The sequence below is a fragment of the Saccopteryx bilineata genome, chromosome 3 (assembly GCF_036850765.1).
Source record: "Saccopteryx bilineata isolate mSacBil1 chromosome 3, mSacBil1_pri_phased_curated, whole genome shotgun sequence".
Taxonomy (NCBI): domain Eukaryota; kingdom Metazoa; phylum Chordata; class Mammalia; order Chiroptera; family Emballonuridae; genus Saccopteryx; species Saccopteryx bilineata.
The window spans coordinates 236,778,205-236,791,712 of NC_089492.1; the positions used below are offsets into that span (position 1 = coordinate 236,778,205).

At 42.0% G+C, this 13,508-nt stretch overlaps 1 protein-coding gene across 3 annotated transcripts in view; it reads left to right on the top strand.

Moving 5' to 3' along the window:
* Positions 1-13,508, top strand: part of JAK1 (Janus kinase 1) — a 158,553-nt gene that overhangs the window by 104,590 nt on the left and 40,455 nt on the right. For all 3 annotated transcript variants that reach the window (XM_066268974.1, XM_066268971.1, XM_066268973.1), the window contains 2 exons: positions 2,687-2,810; positions 10,625-10,778. In XM_066268974.1, the coding sequence (XP_066125071.1) occupies positions 2,687-2,810; positions 10,625-10,778 (278 nt within the window). The remainder of the gene's footprint in view (positions 1-2,686; positions 2,811-10,624; positions 10,779-13,508) is intronic.

The following is a 13,508-nucleotide window of genomic DNA, read 5'->3' on the forward strand; positions in this document are numbered from 1 at the left end:
GTATGAGGACAGCCGCAACCACTGTATCTCTTATAACTCTGGGCTCAGGGCCAGGCAATTTGGGGCATCAGATTCTAAGCCCAGTCTGGAGAATGAGTGGTCTCTACTCTGACTCAGGAGAATGTTACAAAAGTGTATTAATTTTTTTTTAATTGTTTTTGAAATTTAATGGGATGACATTCATCAACAAGAGTACACAGGGTTATGGTGAACATCTCTATAGACTGTGCTGTGTGTCCACCACCCAAAGTCAAATCATTTTCCGTCACCTTATATTTGTCCCTTTTTACTCCCCTCTTCTCCATCCCTTCACTTTTATCTATGTCCATGAGTCTCACTTTTATATCCCACCTATGTGTGAAATCATACAGTTCTTAGCTTTTTCTGATTTACTTATTTCACTCAGTGTAATGTTCTCAAGTTCTATCCATGTTGTTGTAAATGTCACTATATCATCATTTCTTATGGCTGAGTAGTATTCCATTGTATGTATGTACCACATCTTCCTTATCCAGTCCTCTATCAAGGCACACTTTGGTTGTTTCCATGTCTTGGCCACTGTGAATAATGCTCCAGTGAACATGTGGATGCATGTGTCTCTAATACCAATGATTTTGAGTTTTGGGGGTAGATACCCAGTAGAGGGATTGCTGGGTTATATGGTAGTTCTATTCTTAATTTTTTGAGGAACCACCATACTTTCTTCCATAATGGTTGTACTATTTTACATTCCTGCCAGCAATGAATGAGGGTTCCTTTTTCTCCCCAGCCTCTCCAACACTTGTTACTATTACCTGTCTTGTTGATAATAGCCAATCTAACAGGTTTGAGGTGGTATCTCATTGTAGTTTTGATTTGCATTTCTCAAATAGCTAGTGAAGATGAGCATCTTTTCAAAAAAATAGTAATTTTTAAAATGCATAAATACAGGATGCCACATAGTCTTGTGGCTCTCATTATTATAGTAAATGATGTTTGGTGGGCAATATTGTTTGCTTCCATATTTTTTTATTATCATGTGACACGTTTGTATTTTTAGCTCTTATTATTTCGGCTCCTTCGTAGTTCTATCTTGGTTCAAATCTCAACTATGCATTATACTAGCTTTGTAAACTTGAATCAGACTGAATCTCAGGAGGCCACAGGTTTTTAATTTGTAAAATGGCAAAAATTAATACCTCCTTAGGTGTTAGGAGGATTTAAAGATAATAAATGTAGAGTGTCTTAGCCTGATGCCTGACACTTAACCCTCAGTAAATGTAAGTATTGCTATTATTATTCCATACTTCTATATCAAAAGATATCTTTGATCTTCCTATTTATAATTACTAATATTATTAGAATCAGACCTCTGATAGAATTACAGACAAATCCATGATTATAAATAAATTATGCTTTAAATATGTGTCAATAGACATTCAAATATGGATATATATAAAGAAAGGCTAAGTTTCCAGGTCAGTCCACAAAACCATTTTAGGAATGAACAACTATGTTATACTTGAAACATAGTCCTAATAATAATACTGGATCCAAAAGCCATTTGCTCTTGTTTGCAAGAAAATGCTATTTGAAGTTTAGCTCCATCTTCTCTTGTGCAAGGAGGAGTATAACTTCTGAAGGAGTAGCACCCCTCCTCCCCACAGTAGCTTGAGGGGCAGAAGTTGAGATGAGGTGCTCAGCAGAGGCATTGAGATGTTGTTTTAACTTGGAGCGGTTTTAACTTAACTCAGCATGTTTGTTGGAGAGAGTCCCCGTGAATGTCTATTTCACTTCAGTTGTCTGATTGGGGAAACAAGGGCTAATTATCTTATATTCTCACATTATTGGGGCAGTTATCTCCTATTCTCACATTATTTTTGGTTAAGTTCACTGTATCTTAGTTTGAGGCCTGTCCACACCTGAAAATGTCAGTCACTGTTGATTATTGGCAATCATTTTCCTCCCTTCCCCACCTGCTTTTAGAATATAGGCCTGTAATCATGGGCTCAGAAGTGAGTGAAAAGGTGCCTGCCTGGCTTCATGGTCTCTCTTTTCGATCCTTCTTGTATTGAAGGAAGCAGTTGGTGGAATGCGTAGACAAGGGAGCTTATTCGACTGCCTTTGTTAAGCATATATCTTCTTCACTGACTACTAGTAAAAAATATTTATGATAACTCTGTGGAGTATGTAACTATATTTATTATGAATGATAATAGATTTTAATCACTGACAAAAATCACTTTAGTTATTTCTTCTAACACATATTTTCATGTGCTACTGCCAGGAACTTCTTTGCATGTTTAATGTATAATCACAGTATGTTAGAATTGTTTAATCATTTTCTGTAGGAGACAGATTGAGGACTTCTCAAACTCCAAGAATGTTTTACTATGATTAACAAGGTGAACATCAGGTGGGGTCTGGGAACCTGCTTTTTTAAAGCAGGATTTGGTAAGACTATGTCTGGTTTGCCAGGAGCTATATATAGTGTGTATTCCTGGGGAGCAATGGTTATTAATTATTTTGATTAAAACTGCTGGATTCAACATATGTGAAAGTCTTATTTGCCTCTAAGAGGAAATGAATGTGATCAAGATTCTTTTTGGATGAGAAAATTTCCTGTCTTTTCTATGTCATGCATTGGAAACAGATAGCCAAATGTATCTATCTTAAATTTTTCAGTATGTTCTTTACTTTTTTCCAGGTATCTCTCCTCTGTGTCACAACCTCTTTGCCCTGTATGATGAGAGCACCAAGCTCTGGTATGCTCCCAATCGCACCATCACTGTCGACGACAAGACATCGCTCCGACTCCACTACCGGATGAGGTATGGGTGCCTACTGGCTTCTTCATGCAGGGAGGGACAGCGTGTGGCCCGGAGCCCTGAGTCATTCATCAAGAAATATTAGGCCTGACCTGTGGTGGCGCAGTGGATAAAGCGTCGACCTGGAAATGCTGAGGTCGCCGGTTCGAAACCCTGGGCTTGCTTGGTCAAGGCACATATGGGAGTTGATGCTTCCAGCTCCTCCCCCCTTCTCTCTCTCTCTCTCTCTGTCTCTCTCTCTCATCTCTAAAAAAAAAAAATGAATAAATAAAATTTAAAAAAAAAGAATTGCTAAAAAAAAAAAAAAAAAAAAGAAATATTGCAGTCCTTTTTGTAATTTGTAAGCTTTGTATTTGCCTGGTCTGAGAAAGGACTTCTTCAGTATTTGGAATACAATTCAAGATGTATTTGATTACCTTCCTCTGCCATAGTATAGAAAAGAAATCATTATTATGCACAGGGTATTTTAAATAGACTTAGTATCCTATAGAATAATTTTCAAATGATGAGTCATAGTTATGAATTTAATTTAGTGAGTGTGACCAGAATTTTTTTAAAAAACCAAACAGGCAAGAACAGATAATAATCAGTATATATACATATCCTAAGTATTGTTTTTGAAACCTTTGTTTCAGATATATAATACATTTGTATATACTAGGTCATCATGTGTTAAAATATATTTCTTACTGAAAGTTGTAGCTCAAGAGCTTGAGAAACACTGCTTGAAGTGGTATCCTGGCAATTCTAAGTGAGCCTTGCTCTCAGAGTGGATGTTTGGATTCACTCCCCGAGGGTTTTTGTCTAGTGTAGCTGTAGTTTTTCTTCTGATGGATGCCTGCCTTTTCTCTCAGGTCGTAGACCTTGTTAAATGTCACATAGTCTCTCGAGGTAGTATAGATAGTTATTACTTCATAGCTATAGTCTCTTTAGCTTGTAAGTATATTTGTTCTACACCTAGACTTGAGATTATGGTTGTTAGACAGTAATTAAGCACAAGTTAACATGTGTATTTAACAAAGGAGCTTGTAAATAGGAGGGATACTTTTTGAAAAGGACCTTAACTAACATAGATGTGATTAAATCAGTAAGTTAGCTCAGGTGCTGATAGGATATAGGGACTGCTGGAAAAGCCCTTGGGGATCTCAGAGGTTCTCCACAGTATCTTAGCTGCAATTTCCTTTGGGAAGTCTAGAGATGTTACCATTCCAGGATGGCCTGGATGTTTTTCTCAACGGATGCTGAACAAGATTTATTCTTCTTTGATAATCATCCTGGGGCTGACTTTTTCTCTTCTTTTTATACTCACCCAAGCTTTCACCTTAGTGGGGGAGGAATATACTAGGTGAGATTTCATGCCCCAGATTTAAGGAAACATTCACCCCATCCTGCCCAGCCTTCCAACTATATTTGGATTTGTTTTTCAAAGTGTAATCTTATTTTCTGTGGCCTGGGGGTTGGCTATCTAATCCAGTTTTTAAATGTGTACTTGCAGCACCAGTCCAGGAAGGGGGCATGTTATTGAGTTCTTTCCCTCTAGTTTTCTCTACTTGGCTTGAATTCTAGAATGGTAAAATTTGAACTTGGAAGAGACCTGTGTTCACCTAATTCAACTCTTCCAGCTTTTTAGGGGAGAAACTGGTGTCCAAACAAGAGAAGTGAGTTTCCCAAAGTCACACAACTAGTAAATTATCTCATTAGCACAGAATCCTTCTTGGAGACATTTGTTTTGTTGGTTGTATGAATGCCTCGCTGTTAAAGCTCTCTTTGCCTGCTCCCCGATTAATCTGTTAGATACCAGGAAGTGCACGGCTGTTTCACTTCCGGCACCTTGACTTTGTACTTGACATTGCGCTTCAACAAGATATTGCTTTGTTACCACAAGATCTTTGAACTTAGGGAAAAAAGATCCCACCTTAAGCTAAAACATTTGCATTACATCAAACTACAAAAATTTTGAAACCTCACAATCTTACCACTGAAGATGGTGTAATACGAAAATAAATGGTGGTGACTATTTCTGTGGAATCTCAGCTCTATTTTGGGAAATAATTTTGTACTTCAATTATAGTTTTCTATTTTTAGATAATACTTTTTATGGTTATTGTTATATATCTTAATATAAGACAAGCATATTCTTTATTCTTTTTTAAGAAAATTTTTTTTCATCTAAATGAATTTCATTTTCCATTAGTAAAGTTCTATAGAAAACCTGAAGAGAATTTATTTTATAAAACATCTGTATATGAGCTTAGAATATGCAGTTATCTGTAATATAATTTTCTCAACAACTTGCAAAGAACGCACATCTCTGATTGATAGATCTATCTCTTCCTTCCTTCCTTCCTGCATTATTTGATTCCTCCATGTCATTCTGAAAAGTAATCTCAGTAGCTGTCATACTATATTTACTTATGTTGCTCATTTTTTTTCATTATCATGTTATATTAGGAATTAGTGTTTTGCCCAAATTTGATGAACATATTTGTAATTAATTTTTTTTTTCTTTTTGTATTCTTCTGAAGCTGGATACGGGGAGGCAGTCAGACAGACTCCCGCATGCACCCGACCGGGATCCACCCGACCGGGATCCACCCGGCACGCTCACCAGGGGGTGATGCTCTGCCCTTCTGGGGCATTGCTCTGTCGCAACCAGAGCCACTCTAGCGCATGAGGCAGAGGCCATGGATCCATTCCCAGCGCCCGTGCCATCGTTTGCTCCAATGGAGCCTTCGCTGCGGGAGGGGAAGAGAGAGACAGAGAGGAAGGAGAGAGGGAGGGGTGGAGAAGCAGATGGGCGCCTCTCCTGTGTGCCCTGGCCAGGAATTGAACCCGGGACTTCTGCACGCCAGGCCGACACTCTACCACTGAGCCAACCGGCCAGGGTCTGTAATTAATTTTTAAAAAGATGTACAGTTGTGACCTTGACCAGTTTGCTCAGTGGTAGAGTGTCGACTTGGTGTGTGGAAGTCCCAGGTTTGATTCCCGGTCAGGGCACATGGGAGAAGCGACCATCTGCTTATCTACCCTCTCCCTTCCTTTTTTTTTCTCTTTCTCTCTTTCTCTCTCTTCTTCTCCCATAGCCATGGCTTGGATGGTTTGAGCAAGTTGACCCCAGGTGCTGAGGATGACTCCATGGCCTCATCTCAGGAGCTAAAATAGCTTGGTTGCCTGAGCAATGGAGCAGTGGCCCCAGATGGGCAGAACATCACCCAGTAGGGATCTTGCCAGGTGGACCCCAGTTCGGGCACATGCGGGAGTCTATCTGTCTGCCTCCCTGGCTCTCAGTTAAAAAAAAAAATGAAAAAAGAGATATAGGATTTCTGTCTTCAATGTAATTCTAGTTTTGTCTTGTTAGGATAAAATTAGGAAGATGTTGATTTTGGCAGTCACTGTTTTCATGTTTTTTGTTTTGTTTTATGTTTTTGGTTTTGTCACCTTATTAGGTAGAAAGCTGTCGGCTTCTGACTGTAGGCAGTTCCTAGGGACCCATCCTTGTGTTTTAGGTTCCCTTCAGCCTTGAATGAAGTGGAGAAGCTGCATATTATCTTTCATTTCCTTGTCCTTCTGTCTCAGGGGTCGGGAAACTTTTTGGCTGAGAGAGCTATGAACGCCACATATTTTAAAATGTAATTCCTTGAGAGTCATACAACAACCCGTGTACTTTACGCATTATCCAATAAAAATTTGGTGTTGTCCCGGAGGACAGCTGTGATTGGCTCCAGCCACCCGCAACCATGAACATGAGCGGTAGGAAATGAATGGATTGTAATATATGAGAATGTTTTATATTTTTAACATTTTTTTTATTAAAGATTTGTCTGCGAGCCAGATGCAGCCATCAAAAGAGCCACATCTGGCTCACAAGCCATAGGTTCCCGACCCCTGTTCTATCTGAACATCTTACTGACAGGCTTCCAAGCCAAAGCTGGGCCCACAGGACTCAGATAGCAGCCTTGAAGAATGTCCTTGTTCAGAGGGACTGAAAATTGCATTCTGCCCAGAGGGAGTGTGTTGGGCCCTTGGCTTTACCAGGTCCACAGACTCTTTCTCACAGGGACTTAGATGTAGAAGAGGACTATGGTTCAGAGAAAATCTATGTTTAGTACTTATCTTTTTTTTAAATACTTTATTCATTTTAGGAGAGAGAGTGTGTGTGAGAGAGAGAGAGAGAGAGAGAGAGAGAGAGAGAGAAGGAGGGGAGGAGCAGGAAGCATCAATCAACTCCCATATGTGCCTTGACCAGGCAAACCCAGGGTTTCGAGCTGGCAACCTCAGCGTTCCAGGTTGATACTTGATCCACTGCGCCACCACAGGTCAGGCCAGTACTACTCTTTCAGTTTCCTCTATCCTTGAGAGCCTTTCCCCCTTGGCCTAGGTAGCCTTCCATATTGTATGTAGTACTCATTCTCTCACCACCATCTTCCTGCGTTATCAGACAGAATTTACCAGTCCTCTCTGCCCATCTATCAGAGCCATGCTTTGAACCTTGTATAATGAAGTGCCAGGCACATGATGAGCACACAGAAGCTCTCAGCTACTATTTTCATCCTCCTGTTTAGAGTTTTACCTATCACTTTCTGGGCAGACCCCCTATTCCCCTGCCTCCAGAAGAACCTCTAGTAGATCTCTATCTAGTTATTGTGTTGAATGACCAGAACACTCCATTTTTAAAATTTTTTTTTATTTTAATAATTTTATTTTTTTAATGGGGTGACATCAATAAATCAGGATACATATATTCAAAGAAAACATATCCAGGTTATCTTGTCATTCAATTATGTTGTATACCCATCACCCAAAGTCAGATTGTCCTCTGTCACCTTCTATCTAGTTTTCTTTGTGCCCCTCCCCCTCCCCCTTTCCCTCTCCCTCCCCCCCTCCCCCCCGTAACCACCACACTCTTATCAATGTCTCTTAGTCTCACTTTTATGTCCCACCTACATATGGAATAATATAGTTCCTGGTTTTTTCTGATTTACTTATTTCACTCCGTATAATGTTATCAAGATCCCACCATTTTGTTGTAAATGATCCGATGTCATCATTTCTTATGGCTGAGTAGTATTCCATAGTGTATATGTGCCACATCTTCTTTATCCAGTCATCTATTGACGGGCTTTTTGGTTGTTTCCATGTCCTGGCCACTGTGAACAATGCTGCAATGAACATGGGGCTGCATGTGTCTTTACGTATCAATGTTTCTGAGTTTTTGGGGTATATACCCAGTAGAGGGATTGCTGGGTTATAAGGTAGTTCTATTTTCAGTTTTTTGAGAAACCACCATACTTTCTTTCATAATGGTTGTACTACTTTACATTCCCACCAACAGTGAATTAGGGTTCCTTTTTCTCCACAGCCTCTCCAACATTTGCTATTACCTGTCTTGTTAATAATAGCTAATCTAACAGGTGTGAGGTGATATCTCATTGCAGTTTTGATTTGCATTTCTCTAATAACTAAAGAAGATGAGCATCTTTTCATATATCTGTTGGCCATTTGTATTTCTTCCTGGGAGAAGTGTCTGTTCATGTCCTTTTCCCATTTTTTTATTGGATTGTTTGTTTGTTTGTGTTGAGTTTTCAGATCACTCCATTTTGGATTTACCTCAGCAGCCAGAGGAGTTGGTCATGTCCTTGTCCATTTTTTTCTGCTCCAGTGTCAGATTTTCCTGTGTTTGCCCAGCTAATAGAGCTGGTTCACCTCTTTCTTTCTGCCTGCCCTAGAGAACAGATGCCAGCCAAGTTCTCTGGGCCTTAGTCACTCTGTCCTTGAAGAGCAGGCTCCTTGGCCTGGGAACAGCATGAATGCTCAGCCTCATCATCAGCTGATAGACTCAGGACTTTGTTTCCAGGGCCTGATTCTGTGCCATGTAGGTGGGAGAAGGGGCATTCCTACAGCTGTGGTTTATGCTGCGTGTGGGCTCTGGATATATGGCACTTTCTGTATTTGAGCGAGAGACACCAAAACCCATAGTTGTGTTCATAAGTTATAGGTATAGAAATCACTGGCAATTTTAAAATGTTGACTTTACTTTTAAAATAACTTCCTTATCCATTCTTTCCTCTCTGTTAATTTCTACTTACTGAATTAGTTCATTCATTTGTTGCTTATTTATCCAACAAGCATGTATAATGCACCTGTTATCTGCCAGGCTCTAAGGATTCATTGGTGAGCAAGACAGGTGGGGCCCCTGCCCACACAAAGCTCACAGCGTTGCCCAGCCTGTTGCCGTAGCATCTGCTTGTCTCTTGGCCTTTTCATTTCTTCCCTGGGGTGTCTTCGGCTTGCCTTGAGGTCTTTCCGTTGCCTGCTGCGTATGGTTCAGGCTCTATAGCCTGGCATTTATTTATTGTGGTCCCAGCTTTCCTTCCCCAACCCTTCCTCCCTTCTCTGCCATCTCCCCTGGCAGCAGAGGCCAGCCTCCCCCTCCTTGGCACTCCTTTGGCAACCTTATCTGACACTCTGATATCCAGGGACAACCTATGTTTTAAGCAATGCCTACTAATATTGCGAACAATGCCCAGGGTTCATGGTATAATTAGGGGCCCACATAAATGTTTTAACTTCATTTAAAATCAGGAAAAAAATTAATATAATCCAGCATGAATTATATTCGTCTTTATACTGACACAGATGTAAAATATCACTTTAATATTTTTTTATGGAGGAAAGGAAAACGGTGTGGGGTCCATGAGAGTCACATGGTAGTCCTATTTAGCCCCTGTATATGTTACTTTATTGTTATTGTTGGATTTGACTGATTGCCGTATGGGTACATAGACAGGGAACCTAATGAGGGCAGGGAACCTCAAGGGTGCCTGAGAACCTTTGCATCACAGGGCCTGCCATGTCCTAGGCTGTGCAGATACAGCTCAGGGACAGGTGTCTGAGTTTCATGGCAGCTCTTTTGGGGGTAGCAGTTTTATTTGTTGTGTCTCCATGCCCTGGCTGTTTTTCGTTAGCACATGGGCATGACAAGGGGGAGAGACTCGGGCACTAGCTATGTTTGTAGCCTGGAGATCCTGGCTCAGCTTGGCTCACTCACTTTCACACAATTCCAGAACTTGTGTTTGTCTTACAGGCAGAGAGGAAAATAGCAGTTAAGAAAATAGGCTTACAGTCTTAGGTCACCTTGCCTTTTAGAGCCTCAGTTTTCCTCATCTGTAAAATAGAAACAATGAAATCTACCTTGTATAGTCTTGTATAGTTGCTGTAAGGATTAAATAGCATACTGTAAATAAAGTGCCTGTGTAATTCACAACACTAGAAACTGGTGCTTGTAATAACATTCATTTATTTCTCCTATTTTAAAACTCTGTCATGAGATACACCATAAGTTTAATAACAGCAGTCTGAGTATTAATTGTACGTCTGGGCTGTGTGCTGGAACTAGATTTCAGAAATGTGAACACGTGAATACAATGTCTTGGACTCACGGCATTACTAACGGTAGGATGGCATTACTAACGGTAAAGGGAGTGGCCGGGCTTGCATCTACCTCAGTCCACAGTGTTCTATCTGTTTGGGAAGACAGAGGGACAAGTTACAGGAGCCGTCTGTGTGATCTCAAGGAGTCACTTCATCTCTGAGTCATAGACGAGGTTCTGGCAGGACGCTTTTCATGGAGTGTTGTACAAGCAGAGAAACAAAAAGAGAGAGGCCCTCCTGAGCAGTGAGGTGCTGGGGAGGGGTCTGTGTGCTCACTCTCAGGGAAGGTTAGCCTCGAACACTGAAACTCCAGGGAGACCAGGCCACCCCTCCACACATGGCAAGGTCCCTGTTCTCACAGTTGACATTGTTTTCCTGTGTTCCAGGTTCTATTTTACCAACTGGCACGGAACAAATGATAATGAGCAGTCGGTATGGCGACATTCTCCAAAGAAGCAGAAAAATGGCTATGAGAAAAAAAAAGTTCCAGATGCAACTCCTCTCCTCGACGCCAGCTCCCTGGAGTATCTGTTTGCTCAGGTAAGAAGTGTGGGGCCAGGAGAGCCTGGAGTTCATGGGATGGGTGGGGAGACATTGTAAGGTTGATTCCCTGGTGCAGCTGAAGTGAGTGTAGCTAGGATGCTTCATGGCCTCTCCTGTGGACAGTTCTCACCACCCCTGGCCTTGTCCCAGGTGAGCAATTCGATGTTCCAGGGGCCGTTTATCCCACTTGTGGATTTTTCAGGCTTCACTTCTCGGTTTCTATCTTTCCCCGTCACCTCCTACCATTTTACTCCTTATCTGCAGTGCCTTCCCTGGAGAGAGCAGAGGGCAGCTGTGAATGAGGGAAGGTGTAGTTCAGTGGGGCTAACGAAGATGCTGGTCAGCAGTCACAGAAACGTCTGGGGAGGAAGGGCATGGCCACTCCGAGTCACAGTAGTGGTAGAGAGATTAGACTCTAGAAAAAAGCTAGAAGAGCCCTGGCTGGGTGGGTACGTCAGCTGGTTGGAGTGTTATCCTGATATAGCAAGGTTAAGGATTCAATTCTTGGTCAGGGCATGTACAAGAATCAACAATGAATGCATAAATAAGTGAAACAGCAAATTGGTTTCTCTCTCTCTTTCTCTCTGTCTCCTTTCCTCTCCGTCTCCTTTCCTCTCCCTAAAATCATTCAATAAATAAATTGTAGAAAAAAAGGAAGAAAGCCAGAAAAGAAGCTGGAATCATCTAAATTATACTACTTTGAGATAGCATGCATATATATAAAAAACATATATGTATATAACCTTTATTGTTTATGTGCTTTCTGATTTTACTGTGCAAATATGTATTGTGCACTATGTATTATAGCTTTTGAAAACATCTTGCTGTTCTTTTTTTTTATATCTTTTTAGTGAAAGTAGGGGAGATCCAGAGACAGGCTCCTGCTTGCACCCAGACCAGGATCCACCTGGCAACCCCCATCTGGGGCCAATGCTCTGCCCATCTGGGGCTGCTAGCAATCGAGCTATTTTTAGCACCTGAGGCGGAGGGTCAAGGGAGCCATCCTCAGTGCCCAGGGCCGATGTGCAAGAATCAATCAATCCATGGCTGCAGGAGGGGAAGAAAGAGATAGGAAAGGGGGAGAGGGAGATGAGGGAGAAGCAGATAGTTGCCTCTCCTGTGTATCCTGACCGGAAATCAAACCCAGGACTTCCACATTGCTGGGTCAGTGCTCTACTGCTGAGCCATCCAGCCAGGGGCTGTTCATATCATTTTAAAAATTACTTTTTTATTTGTCTGTCGATGGTCCTTCAGGGATCAGTTTAAAATATGGATCTTGGCCCCGGCCGGTTGGCTCAGTGGTAGAGCGTCGGCCTGGTGTGCAGAAGTCCCGGGTTCGATTCCCGGCCAGGGCACACAGGAGAAGCGCCCATCTGCTTCTCCACCCCTCCCCCGCTCCTTCCTCTCTGTCTCTCTCTTCCCCTCCTGCAGCCAAGGCTCCACTGGAGCAAAGATGGCCCGGGCGCTGGGGATGGCTCCTTGGCCTCTGCCCCCGGCGCTGGAGTGGCTCTGGTCGCGACAGAGCGACGCCCCGGAGGGGCAGAGCATCGCCCCCTGGTGGGCAGAGCGTCGCCCCTGGTGGGCGTGCCGGGTGGATCCTGGTCGGGCGCATGCGGGAGTCTGTCTGACTGTCTCTCCCCGTTTCCAGCTTCAGAAAAATAGGAAAAAAAAAAAAATGAAAAAAATAAAATATGGATCTTTGTCATCTTAATGACTTCATAATAATCTGTTCATTTAACACATATTTACCAAGTGTCTGTGCACTTTGCTGAGACACTGCAGATGAGGTGAACAGGACAGCTGTACAATCAAATTGGGCAAACAAAAAAACAAGCAAATAAAATGATACATAGATAATACACGAGAAATGGTGAAACATACTATGAAGGAAAAAGCTTCTGTGACAGAGTACAGGCTAGGGCAGGGGTCTCAAACTCAACTCAGCATGTGGGCTGCAGAGCAAGATCACAGCCATTTGGCAGCCGCACTAGGTCTACAAAAGGCAAACTGTTACGCAACACTTTTCTCACTGCAGTTGAAAACAAAAAAAAATCAGTACAAGCACAATCGTACATGCAGTTTACTCAGTGTCACAAAACGACCAGAAACTGTAATTCGCATCACAACTGCTGTTAACTAAGCTAATATCTAGCTAGGATGCTAGAGAAATGAAAAATACAAGTAGGCCCCTAGGCTTACTTAATTTTATCCAAAATATTTTAAACTTCGTGGATTAGTCTGCGGGCTGCACAAAATTGTTCGGCGGGCCGCAAGTTTGAGACCCTTGGGCTAGGGTGTGCTTAGGAAGACCAAACTAAAATAGTGAAAAGACCTGTCTAAGGAGGTGACCTTTCTACCAGATCTTGACGAATAGAGTTTGCGATTCTAAGGGATGAACCGGGAAAGTATTTCTATGTAGAGCAAAGCTTTTCAGCAGCAGCACTACTGACATTTTGGGCTGGATAATTTTTCATTGTGGCCCTGGCCGATAGTTCAGTTGGTTAGAGCATTGTCCTGGTGCGCAGAGGTTGCTGGTTCGATCCCTGGTCAGAGCACATATGCGAACAGATTGATGTTTCTCTCTCTCTCATTTCCTCTCTCCCTAAAATCAGTTTTTAAAAATTAAAAAATTTTTTTCATTGTGAGAGACTGTACTCTGTTTCGTGGGATATTTGCCCACATCCTGGCCTCTACTCATGAGATGCCAGTAGCTCCATCCTCCCAGCT